We start from the raw sequence: 19,410 nt of genomic DNA on the forward strand, positions 1-19,410 counted from the left end.
GACCCACTCACAGTTGTCATAGAACATGTTCTTCTAATCCTAGGTTACTGTAACTATGATGTTCACACCCTTAGTTAATTCACTGTCATTGTGGAAATGAGTAAAAGAGAAAGCTCTTATATGGTAATGTCACATTGTCTGTTTTTGTAGTTTTTAAATCTATTGCCAGAAATTAAACAAATAATTTGCACAATTCTGGTGAAGTCTAATTTCGCCAAAAATTCAGTATTACTGCTCAACTGTTGGAACAGTGTGTGTTAACAGTAACATGGACATTTACTGTATAATTATGTGGAATAAATCTCTGAAGGGAAAACATACATTTCCCCTTGCATCGGAACAACAGAGTTATAATTAATATGTATGCCAATATTGTATAAGAGGGAGATCTTTAAGAATTCGGTTGGTTATTATAATAATCACTTGGATTCATTATAGACGTTGGATTCTTTTTTATGAATTACACCCACATACAGTATAAACACATTCCTTTAAAAAAATATAAACACAAATCCATAACTTTCACCAACACCTCTGCACTGAAAATGTAGCTAGATAGAGTAGGTTTCGACTTATATCAAACTTGTCCAATCAGAAGCCTGGGTTGTAGGCGTCACCTTTGGTGACCCTGAGAGCCCCTGGACAGGTGGGCGGACGGCCCCTGTGGCCCCTGAGCAGGGTCCGTTTTGGCAGTGACCGGGCATGATGAGCAGCTGGGTCACAAACACTAAGCACATTAATATCTTCTTAATGATAATAATCATTATGGCATAAGCACCTTCCCCAAAGTGGGCCGGATTGTGGGAAGTGCCAGGTTAGCATCATTGTCGTCTTTAAGATAAAAAACTGAGATGAAATTACTATTTTAATGAGCAGTATATCTCACAGCACAGACACCATGATAATGACAGCCAACACTAAAGCACTTAAGTGATAATGAGATTATTTTTTTTGGAACATAGTCTCGAAAAGACACTTGACACCTATGATCAACATTTAATCACTGTATATGAACAACAGACACATGGAATATATTACACCATGAAGGAGTGCCAACCAACCACAGCCTACATTCTGTCTGCCAACTAGAATAACACATTTTCTCTCCAAACCCCTGCATTTCAATGTTGTTTATTGACCACACTGGACTTTGTGGCACCACTCAACCACAGTACTGTCTTCCAGAGCTTCCCAATCCATGAAGCTACCACATCCTCACAGTCTTTCCCATATACCCTCCATCCACCTCATTTAATATAACTGTCACTGTTCACCTATCATAGGATATTATCTGTCTCATCCACGTTCATTATTGAAGCTAATGATATGTTGTCCTCTCTACTCCCCATTGAAGGAGGACTACATTAAAAGTCTCTTACTAACTTAATTAGTAATTATAAACGTTAAAGATTAATCAGAGGGAGAGTGGCTTAAGGTTTGCGTCTCCATTGGGACAAATGGAAAGACAAAGGGGCCGCGTCGCCACAATGTTCACTCTGAACCCTGACGGAATGAACAGAGAAGAACATCTCGGAACATTCGACCACTAATGCCTAACTAACGCCTGTCTATGTCTGAGTCAAATGTACTGTCTTAAAAAAAAATCTGTATAGAAAATGTGTCAATAAAAAATGTTAAGGCAACAAAAACTATTCCCGATAAATTATATTACATTTTTTAAAACAAAACCATACATCTAAGCTCATGAACCAAAAACCCAGAATCTGGTACAGTATTTTGCTTTCTTTTACTGTTAATTAGGCAAAACCACTATGCTGTACGCTCCTGCAGTCTTGTCATGCTCATCACCTACTGTGGCGGGGATAATGTTGTAACAAAATGCAACGTATAATAATGTAATAATACAAGCATGGTAACAGATGATGCATGCAGTACACACATTATCCTCCACATAACACACATCATCCTCCACATAACAAGATTGAAATGGATCCTCTCAATTAAAACTGTGATACAGACTAAATCTGCGCCACACCGACAATTCCACCTCAGCAGAGTCAAGTTACTGTATTAACATCGATATACAGTGGGGAGAACAAGTATTTGATACACTGCCGATTTTGCAGGTTTTCCTACTTACAAAGCATGTAGAGGTCTGTAATTTTTATCATAGGTACACTTCAACTGTGAGAGACGGAATCTAAAACAGAAATCCAGAAAATCACATTGTATGATTTTTAAGTAATTCATTTGCATTTTATTGCATGACATAAGTATTTGATACATCAGAAAAGCAGAACTTAATATTTGGTACAGAAACCTTTGTTTGCAATTACAGAGATAATACGTTTCCTGCAGGTCTTGACCAGGTTTGCACACACTGCAGCAGGGATTTTGGCCCACTCCTCCATACAGACCTTCTCCAGATCCTTCAGGTTTCGGGGCTGTCACTGGGCAATACGGACTTTCAGCTCCCTCCAAAGATTTTCTATTGGGTTCAGGTCTGGAGACTGGCTAGGCCACTCCAGGACCTTCAGGTGCTTCTTACAGAGCCACTCCTTAGTTGCCCTGGCTGTGTGTTTCGGGTCATTGTCATGCTGGAATACCCATCCACGACCCGTTTTCATGGTTGGGATGGTGTTCTTGGGGTTGTACTCATCCTTCTTCTTCCTCCAAACACGGCGAGTGGAGTTTAGACCAAAAAGCTCAATTTTTGTCGTCTCATCAGACCACATGACCTTCTCCCATTCCTCCTCTGGATCATCCCGATGGTCATTGGCAAACTTCAGACGGGCCTGGACATGCGCTGGCTTGAGCAGGGGGACCTTGTGTGCGCTGCAGGATTTCCATGATGGCGTAGTGTGTTACTAATGGTTATCTTTGAGACTGTGGTCCCAGCTCTCTTCAGGTCATTGACCAGGTCCTACCGTGTAGTTCTGGGCTGATCCCTCTCCTCATGATCATTGATGCCCCACGAGGTGAGATCTTGCATGGAGCCCCAGACCGAGGGTGATTGACCATCATATTGAACTTCTTCCATTTTCTAATAATTGCGCCAACAGTTGTTGCCTTCTCACCAAGCTGCTTGCCTTTTGTCCTGTAGCCCATCCCAGCCTTGTGCAGGTCTACAATTTTATCCCTGATGTCCTTACACAACTCTCTGGTCTTGGCCATTGTGGAGAGGTTGGAGTCTGTTTGATTGAGTGTGTGGACAGGTGTCTTTTATACAGGTAACGAGTTCAAACAGGTGCAGTTAATACAGGTAAGGAGAACAGGAGGGCTTCTTAAAGAAAAACTAACAGGTCTGTGAGAGCCGGAATTCTTACTGGTTGGTAGGTGATCAAATACTTATGTCATGCAATAAAATGCAAATTAATTACTTAAAAATCATACAATGTGATTTTCTGGATTTTTGTTTTAGATTCCGTCTCTCACAGTTGAAGTGTACCTATGATAAAAATGACAGACCTCTACATGCTTTGTAAGTAGGAAAACCTGCAAAATCGGCAGTGTATCAAATACTTGTTCTCCCCACTGTATCAACATTAATGCTTAATATGTACTGTAGCTTTCATCCTGGGAGTTCCTGTGGGAGTAATACTGTATGTACTGCAGCTTTCATCCTGGGAGTTCCTGTGGGAGTTCCATTAATGAGGAAGGAATCGCCCAGGACCCTCTCCTCTCCCAGTTTTCCGGAGTGTGTTGACAATGGAGCCAGAGGGGGCTGCAGTCACGGAACGGAACAGGGAAAACAAGCAGTAACTTTCTAAGATGATGAGGAGGGGAAGAGTTGTGGAGAGGTGGAGGGATAAAGTGCAGATCTGTTTTTGCCTCATCTTGTTAAGGTTAAGAGGTCAAGTGAGGAGAGTCTACTGTAAGAAATTGTACACTTATCTTTTTATTGATCTAAAGGGACAATGCAATTGTTTTTAGCCTATAGTATAATTCTGAGTACAGTAAACAACAAGCTAAAGACACGTTATACCAACACAAACAACAGGAATACCACTCTGTGCCAAATTAAATGAAAGTCAAAATGACAAGGACTCTCAAATTGGGGGGCAAAACCTACAGGACAATTAGTTTTTAACTGAGTATTTTCCTCTATAAATGACTGGTGTCCATTTTCATGTGTCTGCCCCATCTCCTTGAGAGGAGAAATGGCAGTGCTATGATTGCATGGAGCAGGCAGTGCTGCTATCACACGGGACAGGGGAGGGGGGGCGAGGGGCTGGCCGGTGGCCCACAGCACCTGAAACCTATTAGAGAGCGCTTTGGAACATTCCGCAGGGTTCCTCCACTCCGCTTCCCATTGGCCAGAGGGCATCATAAAGGTCTTCACTGAGACGGTCACTCACTAAATCAGATGCCCTGTTTATTTTTTAATCCACAGACCCAGTGTATTGTATAGCCGGGACTGGCATGATGAAACAACAACACAACCACCACTGCCTGAAAGATAGGGCTTCTAAAATGGCCTACAAGAGTCAAGACAATCTGGCTCTTGTTGTTATTGTTCAAGTCGGGCAATACAGCATGGCAAAGGGAAATATGACTACTAGAGCAGTGTAAGGGCCCCACAGGGGTGTGTCCTCAGTCCTCTGCTGTACTCTCTGTTCACCCACGACTGTGTGGCTTTGCATGACACCAACTCCATCATCAAGTTTGCTGACGACACCATGGTTGTAGGCAGGGACGGCCTGTTCAATAGGGCGATATGGGCGACGCACTGCCAAACGGGAAAAGGAAGGGATTTTTTTTCTAATCAATTATATCACGGCAACAGTAGTTATCAGTGTTGTAATCTATACGTCTGATCTGCCACAGTGCCACACTGCCACTAAATGTCGAATCAGGCTAAAGTCGTGCTTCAAATGGCTCCACCCCCTTTTTGGGGCGATTTCAGTCAGATTGAAAATCGCCCAGAACTTCTGTCATAGACTCCCATGTAAAATCTATTTTTTTCAAATTTCAGAGCCTTCAATACAATCTCAATGGGTGTCTGTGGGCTTGCACTTACGCGCTTTCGTCACATGAACGTAACTAAGAAAAGAGAGGGTAGCAGCGTCAATCAATTCACTACTACTATCAACATGGCTAGGCTTCAGTGCAACTCGATTGTGTCTTTGAAAGAATTTCCTTTTTGTCGGCGAACAAATGAAGATAAATTGGCAACGCAAACAATTAGGACCTCCCAGACCAAATTTAATAATTCAACAGGTTTCTACTAAAGGGGGAAGTCCTACACCCGAGGATTTTCCAAAAAATGGTACGAACGAAAAAATAACATTGCCACTCAACTGGATGAGGGATACAGGCTAGCTGTCCGCCGCCACAACGATGAGGTTAGTGTTGATAATCACAAGTTTACTGGAGAACTGAGACCAAGTAGAGACTTTGGACAGGGTGGATATGGTTATATTGCGATATTGTCAATACAGTATATCGTAAAGTATCACTATGTAACTCGATTTCTTTCACCCCAATCCCTCAAATTAACGGTAAATAACTGAATTGTTTGCCCCACATTTAGCTAAGATGATTAGCTAGCCAGCTAAAATGTTTTATTTAGTTAGCAGTCGCATCTACAATAGTTTACTGTCAATAACATGTCTCCAAAAATGACGTGGTGTCTCCAATTGTGTTGACATTTTACAATTGCGATGCGCATCCATGAGTATCCACTTTCTGTAGCTCAGCTGGTAGAGCACGGCGCTTGTAACGCCAAGGTAGTGGGTTCGATCCCCGGGACCACCCATACACAAAAATGTATGCACGCATGACTGTAAGTCGCTTTGGATAAAAGCGTCTGCTAAATGGCATATTATTATTATTTTATTATTATTCCAGCCTTGTGTAGGTCTCCAATTTTGTCCCTGACATCCTTGGAGAGCTCTTTGGTCTTGGCCATGGTGGAGAGTTTGGAATCTGATTGATTGATTGCTTCTGTGGACAGGTGTCTTTTATACAGGTAACAAGCTGAGATTAGGAGCACTCCCTGAGATCAGTCAATAAATGATTCTGGTATTGACTTATATGCTGCCCCTGTCTTCATGTTGTTGCTGGACATATCTTTTTAAAAATGTGTGTAGGTCACCTAAATCATCAGAAAAATTGCCCCTCCTGAGAATTTTTTCAGGAGCCGCCACTGGTTGTAGGCCTGATAACCAACAACGACGAGTCAGCCTATAGGGAGAAGGTACGTGAACTGGCATTGTGGTGTCATGACAACAACCTCTCCCTCAACGTCAGTAAAACAAATTAGTTGATTGTTGACTTCAGGAAGCAGAGGAGGGAGCATGCCCTGATCCATATCAACGGGACTGCAGTAGAGAGAGTCACAAGTTTTAAGTTCCTCGTTGTCCACATCACCAAGGACCTTTCATGGACCAACATCACTACCACTCTTGTCAAGAGGGAGCAACAGTGTCTCTACTTCCTAAGGCGGCTGAAGAGATTTAGCATGCCACCCCGGGTCCTCTCCAGATACTACCGCTGCACCATCGAGAGCGTCCTGACCAGTTGCATCACGGCCTGGTACGAAAATTGCTCCATGCACGACCGCAACGACGCTTCAGTGGGTGGTGAAGACGGCCCAGTACATCACTTGGACCGTGCTCCCACCCATCCAGGACATCTCCTCAAAACGGTGCCTGAGCACGCAGCATCATCAAGGACCCCACACACCCCAGCCACGAGCTGTTCTCTCCCTTACTGTCGGGCAGACGGTATCGGAGCATGAGGTCTAATACCAACAGGCTCAGAGACAGTTTTTATCTACAAGCCATCAGACTGCTGAACACTTGAACTGGACTGACCACATGCTCTGATTCTCCGCACCTTAGCACACATGCACTCACTCATGCACACACCCATACATACACACACACACACACACACACACACACACACACACACACACACACACACACACACACACACACACACACACACACACACACACACATACTGTACATTCATGCTACACACACATCACAACTGCTGCTACCAGACTCTTATTACACTGCTCAGTTTATACACTGCCCCCCATCCCCTCCTTCCCCAATATACATATAAATATTGGACTATAAATTGTGCCTTCCTGTATTATATTTATGCTAAAATGTTTATTCTGTTCTACTGCCATTTACTTTATGTTCGTATTCTTATCTTTTATTATTTCTTATTGTTGTTGTCGAGAAGGAACCTACAAGTAAACATTTTGTTGAACGATGTATACCATGTGTATCCCTTACATATGACTAATAAAACTTGAAACTAAGGACAGCGTGAAGAGCTCTTCTGAGAATATAAAAATGAAATACGAAAAATGTCTTTATCAAAATATAACTAAATGTCAAGAATGACTTGAATCTAACAACACACTGTAACAGATCATGTTTGTGTTCAATACTTTGCCATCTGGACTCATAACAGCCAGAGCCCAATACTGCACTCACACTAAAAAACAAACATAAAAACACAGAACCCAATGCCAACTTTACCACGCTAGCTAGCTCTATGTACACACCACTGTCCCTGCACTGTCCCTGTGTTTAGCTGCAGCATCAAGGTCCATCTCTGTGCTCTGCTCTGTATTGGCTGGCTCTCTGTCTGTCCAGGCCTCAGTGTTATGCTCGGTGTGTTTAGCTCGATGGGTGTCTGTGGCCTCTCCTCTGGCCGCCCGTGTACATTTGCTCTGCGGGTATGGCAGGCCCGAGCTGACAGATGGCAGCCCCTCTCCTCCACTCCCGCTCTGCTCCCACTCCGCAGTAACACAGTAACTGAGTTTTCCTCCGACGTTGACCTTGCCGCAGCCAGCCAGCAATCCAGGCTGGCACTCCGCCTGTCGAACAGGAGGGTAATGAAGTCCAGTGCAGCTCACATGATTATTAAGGCTTTGGCGCTGGGGGGCCTTTTGAGGGGCTCACGCTCTACACCCCCCCGCCTCTCTTCTCCCCTCCCATGTCTGTCGTTCACACACCGAGCGTTGATGAGAACAGTCAATCGTTACACAGCACTTTGGAAACACATATTGTACACCATAAAGAGTGTTCCCATCCTTGGGTACATCTCTTTAGCTGTTTGTTGTTGGTTCGAAGCCACAGAACCTGCTTATGATATGGTTATGCCACTGGAATGCCTTCTCTTTATTGCTTTTAAGTAAAATAGTTATCTTACATCGCAACCGGATGTACTACTGTAATTCCTCCCAGCTGACACCAACAGGGAAGGACTATGTTCCACTAAAGTTTCATCAGATGAAGCTACTGTATATAGGTAACCACTGTTGGTGACAACCTCTAAAGCCATACCACACCGCCACGTCAGTCTACCACAACATAATGCCACGCCACGTCAGTCTACCACAAAACAACGCCACGCCACCTCAGTCTACCACAACACAATGCCACGCCACCTCAGTCTACAACAACACAACGCTAGCCCTGTAATTCTCCCCAGGGCAGAGGGAGGCATCTCTCTCCAGGCACATTCAGAGTCTGGGTCACACAATGAGAGGCCGGTCTGGGATTTGAGAGGTGTGGGTTGCAGCATTGACCTTTACTAAGGCAGAGCTGTCTGTTTGCACTGTTCCCATAAGCCACCTCCCCGTCTGACTGCTTATCAACCCCCTCGGACCGAGGAGGGCCGCGGTGCGCATGCTCTGATGGCCTCCGTGACATCTCGGAACCTCCGGGGAGGGACAGGAACGGAGAGGTTAATTCTGATAATCTAGTATTTATAGGGCACTTCAGAACAAGGGTTGGCATTAACACTCTAAAGGAGACATCCCTCCTGTATATCAATAAAACATAGAAGAGCCAGGACTGGAGCACAGGAAGGATGAGCCTTCTACCTCGAGCTCATTCCAGGTCTGCAGAGAAACCAAGTAGTCTGATGTGGTAGCTGGGCTAGAGATACAACAGCCAAATTCGTCATAAGGTTTTTAATTCTAAGGTAATTATATTCTGAGGTAATAGTCCAAAATATCAAAAAGCAGTGGTTGAGAAAATTATATACTGTGTGTAGGTGATAACAATGAGATAGAGTACTACAACCGTCTCTCCTCAAAAGGATTTGCCTAAATAAAATCACCATGGTGACATGACAGCCTACCAATCACAACAGAGTCCAGACATTGTTCGCTCAAAACCTTGTGCAAACACACCGTATGAACTGTGGGAGCATCTCATATTTTCTCACATGTTGGCCTAGTCTGTGAGGTGTGGGGAAATGTCAAGAAAATCTAGAAATAAGGACCACATCAGACTGAGCTTGTCTGACCTAGCAACAGACCATCATTACAGAAATACCTTTCCAAGAAGAGTACATTCACTGCAATGCCGTAAAAGCTTTTAATACAGTCAAGTCTCTGAGTTAAAGGAGAAATCTTTAACTCTTTCTTTAAGGAAGAAGCTAGAATCCAGTCAGGTAAAAACTGTACAATTGAATGTGTCAAAACTACAGATAGTATTTTTCTTTGCAGCCCCTGTCTCTGTTTCTCTATTCTCCTCATGGATGCCACATTATTCAGGCAGAGAGATATAATGTAACGGGAAGGAAGGTGTGCACATTAGCAGCAGGACACTCCACTGCGCGGGAGGTGACTGCGCTAACGAATCGAGAGGAGTTATTATTAATCACCAATTAATAAAAATCAGGCTAGAAATCGCACTCAGTCTACTTGGTATACAGTACGCATGGCTTCCTTTTGTTTCCAGTGGCTGGTCTGGGCTGGTCGGAGCGAGGCTGGTCTGTTCTCTTATTTATTTCATAACATTGATCCAGTTCCTGTTGCTGTGGTGTGTTGTGTTGACTATTGGGTTTTAGAGTCTGATCCAACCCCCTAGGAGTTAAATGAGAAGCTTGTTCCGCTATGTCTGTTAACAAATTACATGTGTATGTGCTTTATGAATGAGTTTAATTCACTGCAGAGCACAGATTATTGTTATACTGTCTGGTGGTAATAACAAGAAAACACTAAAACCATCACATTTCTTTACTCACCATGAAAATAAATGTCCTTTAATGGAGTAGTGAGTGAGTGAGTGTGTCGCCACTAGTGTAGAGACATCGACAGAGACGGCCTAATCAACACACCATTGTCGAAACTGCTCCAGGGACCCAAAACAAGGAGCAAAGGGATAATTTGCAGCCCTTTAGAAGGCAACAAAGCAAGCCTTTTAGCCTCAACTACAGCTATACTTTTCTACTTACTCTATCATCACTAAAACCCAAACACAGTAAGGGTTGCCAGATTGGTGGTTCGTATAAAAAACTAAACAACAAGCCTTTTAGCCTCCGAAAAAAACTATTCTTCCTGCTTTACTCCATCACTAAAAATCGAACACAGTTAGGGTTGCCAGATTGGTGGTTAGTATGAAAAACGGAGTCAGGGAGAGATAACAGAGAGAGGTAGAATCTGGAGGAGGGCTAGAGGCCTCATGCTCCTCACCCTCCTCTCTCCAGCTCTGTAACGGCCCACAGAGCCCTGCTTCACACAGAGTGGCCAGCTGTACAGCAAATGTGCCTTTCCCTCTCCGCCCCGAACCCCACCCCTCCTGTGCCCCCCCACCCCCCTCCACCCCCTCCGCCCAGGCTGACCAGGCCACCGGCTCCGCTCTGTGAGAGGGAGAAGACTCCTCCCTGACTTGGCTGCAGGCTCAGCGTTGTCCTGTCACCAGCCCAAAAACCGGTAGAGGTGACCCCAAAACCACTTTCTGGAATGTGCTGCCCTGATGCCCAGGATTTGTTTGTTTATGATTGTCCTTCTGAGCCTTGCCACCTTGGCTGGAGTAGCTTGAACTGGACCAGTCTAAAAATATAGGATCAGAGTGGTCACCAAAACTGTGAAAATGTGAGACCCTTTTTCACCTTTTAAGCACCATGCTCACTGCCCATGCTTTTAAAAGGTGTCATTGGTCACTGAAATCCACAGAGGGATATTTGAGATGGTAGGATAAATGGGTCAAAAGTCACCCCCCATGAGTTCACGTTGAGGTCAAAGTGAAGCGCTGTGGAGAGGTGATGTCCCGTTGGTTTAAACCCAACAGGCTTAACTGACATATGAAGGAGCTTCAAAGGCAAACAGTTCAAAACAAACAATTACTTGAGAAGGGATGGGCAATGTGGATGGTGGTGGGGCCCAAGAAAAATCTTAACTCATCATGAGGGGCCACGGTGTCTCGCAGGTCTATGTACCCACATCCATACACACACGTAGTCAGAGCTGGCCCTAGCCCTTTTGGGGGGCCTGAGAAAAACATTTTATCGGCCACCCTCTTGACAGCGGAGAGAAAACATTTTTATCTGCGGGCCTACAAAAGGAGGGCCACGCGCCGGCCGGCAGTTAAACATCCCTGATCTAGAGTGTTCGTCTCATACAACCCAAACAGATGATGACTGACACAAATGTGTTGTATCTGTGTGGAGGATGAAGAATTAAGAATGCCTTAATGAACATCCTACACAGAGAAAGATACAAATGAGGGATTTGATAGTCGACATCCACATTAACTGAAGCAGTATAAATCTGTTTGTCGGGCACCCTCAATTCTGTAAATGCGCCATGCCAAAAAAAACTGTAAACTAAAGAGTGGCCAGCTGTCTTCTGGCCTGCTATTAAATTGCTCCTTGGATGGTGGCAATATCATTTTTTTCTCCATAGGAGTATCACACCAGGTCCCCAAACAGAGCGACCAGCTGTACAGCAAATGTGTACTGATCCATGCAGGTTGCGGTCTCCATCTTAAGACACTTGGGGCTGTTTCCAGGACTTGGCCAGAGCTGGTCTAGCCTGGTTAAACCAGACTGAACACAGAGTCGACATTATGAACACAGTGTTCAGTCTGGTTCAACCAGGCTAGGGCTGGTTTGCAGTGTACAGTCCTACTACATTCACACCCATAGCCACCTCCCTCCCTCCCTCCCTCCCTTCCACTTCCAAATTATCATGCTAAATGTCGAGTAGCAATGCACCAGAGCTATGCTTTCTGTCGTCATCCGAGCATAATATCCATGCATCAAAATGTACTGGCAGACGTACAAACGAGGCCATAAGCTAGCTAGCTATCTCTTTGGTTAGGAGACAGAGGAGGTAGGTGGAGACAGAGTGCACTTGCCTTACGGTCGGAGACTATCGTATTACAAAGACAGACAGCTGAGATGGACTTCTCTGGTTCTGTTGTTCCATACACTTAGCGACAGCGTTATGTCACGCCACATCACTATATATAGAGTTATCAGTGTGAAGCAAAACCAGTGTGGAGTGGGGTAGGAGTGGAGAAGCGTATGGGTTTAAAATAACACCCCTATGAATCCAGCTCCTGCTCCATTACCTAGGCTAATAACGCTGAGATTTGAGCAGAGATGACCCTAGCCCCCTGTTTCCCCTCTCTTGTGCAGATGGCCATTAAAGGGAGAAATTGTCCCTTTTTCAGGGAGAAAGAGAAGGTATTTAGAGCTTTTTCCAAATGAGGACAGGAGGGCATTTCAGGTTTCTTTGTGCCAAATTGGCTTCGTGGTAATTACAGCCTGCTCCAGGTTTAACCCTCCCATGGTCGGAGAGGGAGAGCAGAGAGAGAAATGCCTCAGCATATAAAACCAGCCAATGTCAACTCTGAACAATGTTAGTGTAATAACATAACTATAGGCAATTACTTTTTATCTATTATATCTATTTCTATTTTATCTATTTGAAGTATATACTTTCTTTAATAAAATGCATTCGATCAATAAATACTTTATTTTGATCCATTGCACATTTGTATTTATTCCAAATAAAGTAATTTCAGATGTTTTGAAGCTGTTTGGATTCTAACATTAACATGCCTGTCTGTGTGGCTGAAAGACTTAAAGTAACCAGTAGGAGGGTTGTTTTGAGAGGACTAGCGCTAGCATGGTGATGTATTAGGCACCCCCAGTAAAGTGTAGAGAGTAGATCAGATTAACACAAACCAACCACAAACATAGCTACATGCTCTCTCTCACCACACACACACACACACACACACACACACACACACACACACACACACACACACACACACACACACACACACACACACACACACACACACACACACACACACACACACCACACATAGCACACCATCAAAATCACAAATCACATGCCTGTGATTGTTTATGCACAAACAGTGTGTTCCTGATAGAATTGCCCACCGGTCCTTATAGAATTGCCCACCTTGTTTAAATTCACCTGCGCCTAGGAGCGCGTCCCAAACAGAGAGGCGGTTTGGTTCCAGATCAATGAGTCTCTCTCCCACTGAAGACAACAGATAATGCAGTGTAATGAAAGAGCCGCCAAACGAGCTGAATAAATGAATGAATAAAGGAAGGTGATACTGGAATTCAGACGCCTACTTACTGCATGCAAGAAAGAAAGAAGCCTGGGTTTTAAATAGTGTTTTCTCTGCAAATGATTCTACCTGCATACAAATGAAAGCCAAAAGTAAAGACGTTTGAGAATTATAGAACAGGAGATGGTATGCTCTTTGTGTTTTAATCAAGCATTCAGAATAATAATGTCTTGAATAACATTTGATTAAACTGCTTTATCTAGAATCTTGTTCGATGAACTTAGTCTACATGCATCACATTGTGCTACATTGTTGTTTTCCTACATTTCATACAGGATCAGGCCTTTCAGCATTGACAGACAAGAATGTCTGAAGATCTAAAGCAGGCTCACACATAATGTTCATGCTTGTGCATCCCAGAGGCTTTCATCATAAATTCACAAAGTCTAAAAATAGAAGATTTAATATTCTATAGTTATGCTAACAGTAATTATTTTTGTTACAACAAAGGGTGCATTTTGTACTACAATATGGGGTGAAACAATATGCTCTGGATAAGACTGTCTGCTAAATGAACAAAATGGAATATAAATGTAATATCTTGGGGAAATATGTTGAATAATTAAACAATATATCAACAGATATTCCTTTGTATGACTACATTAGACAGTACCTCAAAACAAGTGACCATAAACATGGAGAGAAATATGAAATGAGTCACCTCTCCTACCTAGCATGTGATTGGCCACGTGGACCTGGATGTCCCATTCGCTGTAGAAGACCATCTGACACTTGATGCACTGGTAGGTCTTCTTCTGAGCAAGGACCAGGAGGAAAAGACAACACAAGGACACAGGGTTTTATACTACATCAATGTCACATTCTTACTGAGCACTCTGAGTAGTTACTGAGCACTTCTTTGGCTACAAATCTGAAACTAATGTGTGATTTATTAACAAGCTGACTGGACAACCAAAAAACTCTGATACTTTTCTAATTTGTTCATTTTATAAGATACGTTTTATCATATAGGCGTGGTTTCCCTGATACAGATTAAGCCTAGTCCTGGAATAAAAAGCATTGTCAATGAAGAATCTCCATTGAAATAGCTTTTTAGTGTAGGACTAGGTTTAATCTCTGTCCGGGAAACCGGCACAATTTGTTTATTTTCATTGTATTAAAGTCCCTTACCTCCTCTGTCTGTGAGGGGCTTGCCCTGGGCATGGGGGAGATCTGTGGGGTCCTGAGCTGCCCGCTGTTGCTGTCCCCTCCCTGCTCCCTGTGCACCGTCTGGGCGTGGTTCTGCAGCTCCGCCTCTGACTCAAACTTCACATTGCAGCTGGTACATCGAGTCTTGGCAGCGCTTGAGGAGATAGAGGAGGAGGAGGATGACGTTGAATGGGCCGGCTTGCCTTTCACCTCCCCGGGGCTGAGACTCTCCATATGAGCAGTCCATGCTGCAGCAGGCATGGCCGGGGTCGTGGCTCCTCCCCCTCCCTGCTGCTGCCTGCCTCCGTTCATCACCGTGGGGCTGGAGCTCTTTGAGCCGGTGGCGCTGACACACGCGGCACACAGCCCATACGGCAGCCCGTTGATGTCCAGCTTCACCAGGTCAGATTTGGAGCGGAACTCCTTCAGGCACGAGGCACACTTGAAGAGCTTCTGGTTGACCTGGTGGTGTTGTTGGTGATGATGCTGGTTGTGGGAAGCCAGATTGGTGGTGCGGACGATGGGGTGGTTGGTGGACATTGTGCCGGTCTTCTGCATGTGGAAGGTGCCGTGGATCTTGAGCTCCAGGGTGGAGGTGACGGTCTGCATGCACACCACACAGCGGAAGCCCGTCAGGGAGTTCCTCAGGTCTGGGTGCATCTGGCAGTGCTCCATGAAGTCCTCCTCGCTCTGCAGGGGCATCTTGCAGATTCGGCAGCTGCCCGTGTCTAGGCTCTTGCTGTGGGTGACCTTGTGCTCGGTCAGTGTGAGCAGCGAGGGGAAACGCTCTCCGCAGATGGGACACATGTAGTGCTTGACAGGGCCTAGGTGGGTCTGCATGTGTTCCCTCAGACCTGCCTCTGAGAAGAAGGTGCGTTGGCAGACGTTACACTTGTGGGTGCCCTTGATCATGTCCGACTTCCTCTTCGCCATGGCGCTCTCGCCCGGGCGGATGTTGTGGTCTCGGAGTTGGTGGTTGGTGAGGAGGGAGTCCATGGTGTACGATGCCCCACAGATGTCACACGCGAACAAGGGGTCAGCGGTGTCCACTTCCTCCTCACTTCCATCATGGTTGTTTGGGGACTCCAACACGCCCCCTGATCCTGCCGCCCCTGCACCATGGCTGTTGGTCAGGAGACCCTGTAGCTCTGCGTCATCCTTGGCCACCAGGTGGTGGTCCGCTCCTCCGGTGGTGGATCCATTGGCGCCACAGTTCTGGGCCTTTCCCTCGAACACACAGTGCTTCTCCCTCAGGTGCTTCTCCAGAAGTACGATGGCTTGGAAGGCTTTGCTGCAGAAGCGGCAGTTATACTTCTTGCTGTGGGTGGTGATGTGGCACTGCAGCTCCACCTCCGTGCCGAAGGACTCCCCGCAGAAGATACAGCGGTGGGCCTGGCCCTGGTTCTCCAGGTGGCTGTGCTTGACATGCAGCTGCAGGTCGGCCTCGTGCCTGAAGTCCCAGTTGCAGGAGGTACAGCGGTACACCTTTTTCTCGTTGCTGTGCTTGACGGCCAGGTGGAGCTGAGTGGACACCTTGGAGTCAAACACTTCCTGGCAGAGGGTGCAGCGGAAGAACACAAACGTGTGCATTTCCAGCAGGTGTTTCTGCAGGTCGTCCACCGAGGTGAACTGCTTGTCGCAGCTCTCGCAGATGTAGTAGGTAGAGGTGATGGTGAAGTGGACAGTCACATGCTTCAGCAGGGACTCCTGGTTGGGGAAGTCCTTGTTGCACTGGGGGCAGGTGAGCTGGGGCTGCATCCCGTCCAGGTGAGTTTTCAGGTGGGTCTGGAACAGGTCCAGACTGGTGTACTTGGCCCCACACTGGTTGCAGATGAACTCGCTAATGCCACGATTGCCGCGAGAGGAGGAACCATGAAGGAAAGATTGATCAATCGATATGGGTGAGGAGGGGCTGAGGGTCCGCAGAGACTTCTTCCCATTGTTGATGTAGTTCAGCGCCAGCGGAATGTTCTTGTGGTTTTCTTTGATGTGCTTGTTCAGCTTCAGAACGCTGTTGAAGATTGGCGAGTTGGTGCAGTAGGAGCAGGAGTACACCTCCACGATGGGCTCCTTGGGGGTCACCACCAGGGGGGAGTCGAAACGCAGGCTGCCCCCCTCGCAGTGGGTCTGACGGACGTGCTCCTCCAGGGTGGCCTCGGTCAGGAACCCCATAAAGCACTGGGGACAGAAGAAGGCATTGCTCTCCTTGGCCACGGGGCTGGGAAAGCCGTGGGAGCAGCGGATGTGTTCTTGAAGAGCGTTAAGGTTGCTCAGCACCTCGGTGCAGAAGTTACACTGGAGCAAGGCGTCCGGCAGGCTGGCCACCAGGGTGGCATGGTCCTCGGCATTGTGCACCTGCTTCAGGTGCTCGCTCAGGTTGAACAGGGATGGCAGCAACTCCAAGCAGAACTGACAGGTGTGTGCCTGCTCAGGTTTGTCAAGGTGCATGGTCCGCAGGTGTATCTGAAGTACGGCCAAGCTATTGAACACCTGCTTGTTGCAGTAGATGCAGCTGTAGGAGATCTTGGACTGCTTGGAGGAGCGGCCCCCGACGTCATGTGAGGTGTGCTGGGCAGCCCTCTTCCTCCTCCCCCGGGTCTTGGGCACAGGTGGGGCAGCCTCCACCATGGTGGAGCTGTCGACGGAGAGGTTGGAGTCCGGGGTGGTGCTAGAGACGGAGGTGTAGCCCACAGTGAGCAGAGAAGGGCTGTTGCTGTGGTTACTGGACTCAGGGAGCTGGTGGATGTCCATGTGGGCATAGAGGTCCTCCACGGAGAGGAAGTGCTCAGAGCAGACGGCACAGCAGTGACCTTTGCGGTCGTGGCTGTGGGCCTGGTCAATGTGGGTCAGCAGGACGCCCTCATCGCTGAAGGGCTCGTGGCAGTAAATACACTGCAGGGCACCACCCAGGCCCCCGTCCTCTAACGGAGAGCATTCAGGGTGACACTCGGCGATGTGCCTCTGCAACTCCTCAGGGACGTCAAAGCCCTCCTCGCAGCGGCTGCACTTTCTCGTCTCCTTCAGTTTCCACTCCTCCCTGGAGAGTCCGCTGCCTGACCCCCTGCCGCCGCCGTCTTTGACCCGCTCGTGGACCTGCATGTGTCCGTGGAGGGAGCTGGAGGAGAGGAAGCCCCGGCGGCATACTGGGCACTTGTGGGGCTTGTTGGAGGCGTGGGTCTTCATATGGATCTTGAGGTGGTCGCTGCGTGAGAAGGCTGAGTCGCATTCGCCACAATGGTATTTCTTGTCGCCGGTATGCAGCTTGACATGCCGGTCACGGCTGCGCTTGTGCTTGAACAGACGGCTGCAGAAGGTGCAACTGAAGGGGAGCTTGTCACCGTGGCTCTGCTCGTGGCGCTTGAGGAAGCTCAGACGACTGAAGGACTTGTCGCAGAACTGGCACGGGTACGGTAGGCCGGGGCCCCCTTCATCCTCGCCAAAATCATAGTCTTCGCAGTGGCCTGGGGAGGTCTGGTCTTTACTGGACGGAGATGATGCAGGCCAAGAACAGGATGGGTCATCATCGAGATCAACACCATCTGTACATAGATACAGGTCCACACAGAGAGAGAAGTGAGAGAGAGAGAGAGAGAGAGAGAGAGAGAGAGAGAGAGAGAGAGAGAGAGAGAGAGAGAGAGAGAGTGTTTTGTCAGATTGCATTAGGAACTAATTTGTCTGAGCTCTGTTAAATAGTAAAGGTTGGCTGCTGTGGCATTAGTCATTATGATAATTGCAAAGTAGCTAAGTATGAATTTACATTCCTTTGTTACTTAGACTTTTTTTTCTTGTTACTGCATTATGCTTGCCTCTCACAGGAAACAATGCATAATCTTAGGAGTTATCTAAATCGTACATTTCAACCTGTTATTTAAAGTATAATTACAGGTAAGGAAAGAAAAATGAAAAGGCTTTTACCACAATTAACCTTGTATGGGGCCATGTAATGGCTTAGCCCACTGTGACTCAAAATGCAATCTCTCCGACATTTAAACCCCAACACAAGGCAATGGGGAGCTTCAAGATGTAAGCCCCACATGAGGTAAATTAGACCATTTCTATTATTCTTTAACAATTACCTGAATAGTTTCTATGAAATAATAGGCTTTAAAATGACCTTACGTCAAGGGAGACAAGAAAACAAAAGTCCACAGCTCAGAAAATTAAAAGGGAGAATTGAAACAAAGACAGAAATTGAAACACAGTGTACATAAATATGTAAGAATAACACTCTAGTCTCGACCACAAAATTAATGACTTTTTAAGAGAAACGCGGTCTGTTCTGACCATTAGTCTGTTCTAGATATTAGATTATAGAATATTGGCTGAGCAGAGTGAGCGCTGGGCAGTGTTGCCAACTTAGCGACTTTGTCGCTATATTTAGCGAGTTTTCAGACCCCTCTAGCGACACATTTTCAAAAAAGCGACTAGCGACAAATCTAGCGACTTTTTTCTGGTGTTATTGGAGACTTTTGGAGACTGACGTGAAAGCACGTATTGTTCTTACTCTTCTCAACGAGCAGCGGGTGCTGCCGTGGGCCCCAGCCCCGTCCCAAAGCACTCACAGGTGGCCCAGTCCTCGCGCAGCAGTCCCTCTCAGCTGCAGTCAGAGCAGGAGATGTTCACCCCTCCGCGTCCAGACTGCAAATGAATCGCGCATGCGGGAAGTCGCCGCTGGCTGATCCTGCCCTGGCTTACAATCAGGGCGGGATGTAAATGTAGGGTGTTTTTTACTCACTTTTTGTCTCTCCCACAATGTTATTCCTCTCTCCAACAGCGTCCATCACAATTACATGCACATGGCACATTATGCAAATTAGGTGATGCCATCATTTAGCGACTTCTAGCAACTTTTAGGACAGCCAATAGCTACTTTCCTTACTGAGGAGTTGGCAACACTAGCGCTGGCTGAACCGAGCCATAA

The 19,410-nt window shown here is 46.4% G+C and overlaps 1 protein-coding gene across 5 annotated transcripts in view; it reads right to left on the reverse strand.

Moving 5' to 3' along the window:
* LOC121535300 (zinc finger protein 521-like) overlaps nucleotides 1-19,410 on the reverse strand; it is a 193,516-nt gene that overhangs the window by 55,354 nt on the left and 118,752 nt on the right. For 2 of the 5 annotated variants that reach the window (XM_041842221.2, XM_041842219.2), the window contains exons 4-5: nucleotides 14,472-18,028; nucleotides 14,002-14,095 (exon numbers count right to left, since the gene is read on the reverse strand). In XM_041842221.2, coding sequence (XP_041698155.1) covers nucleotides 14,002-14,095; nucleotides 14,472-18,028 — 3,651 coding nt within the window. The remainder of the gene's footprint in view (nucleotides 1-14,001; nucleotides 14,096-14,471; nucleotides 18,029-19,410) is intronic. The other 3 variants (XM_041842223.2, XM_041842222.2, XM_041842220.2) reach the window with 2 other exon arrangements.

The sequence above is a fragment of the Coregonus clupeaformis genome, chromosome 21 (genome assembly GCF_020615455.1).
Source record: "Coregonus clupeaformis isolate EN_2021a chromosome 21, ASM2061545v1, whole genome shotgun sequence".
Lineage (NCBI taxonomy): Eukaryota > Metazoa > Chordata > Actinopteri > Salmoniformes > Salmonidae > Coregonus > Coregonus clupeaformis.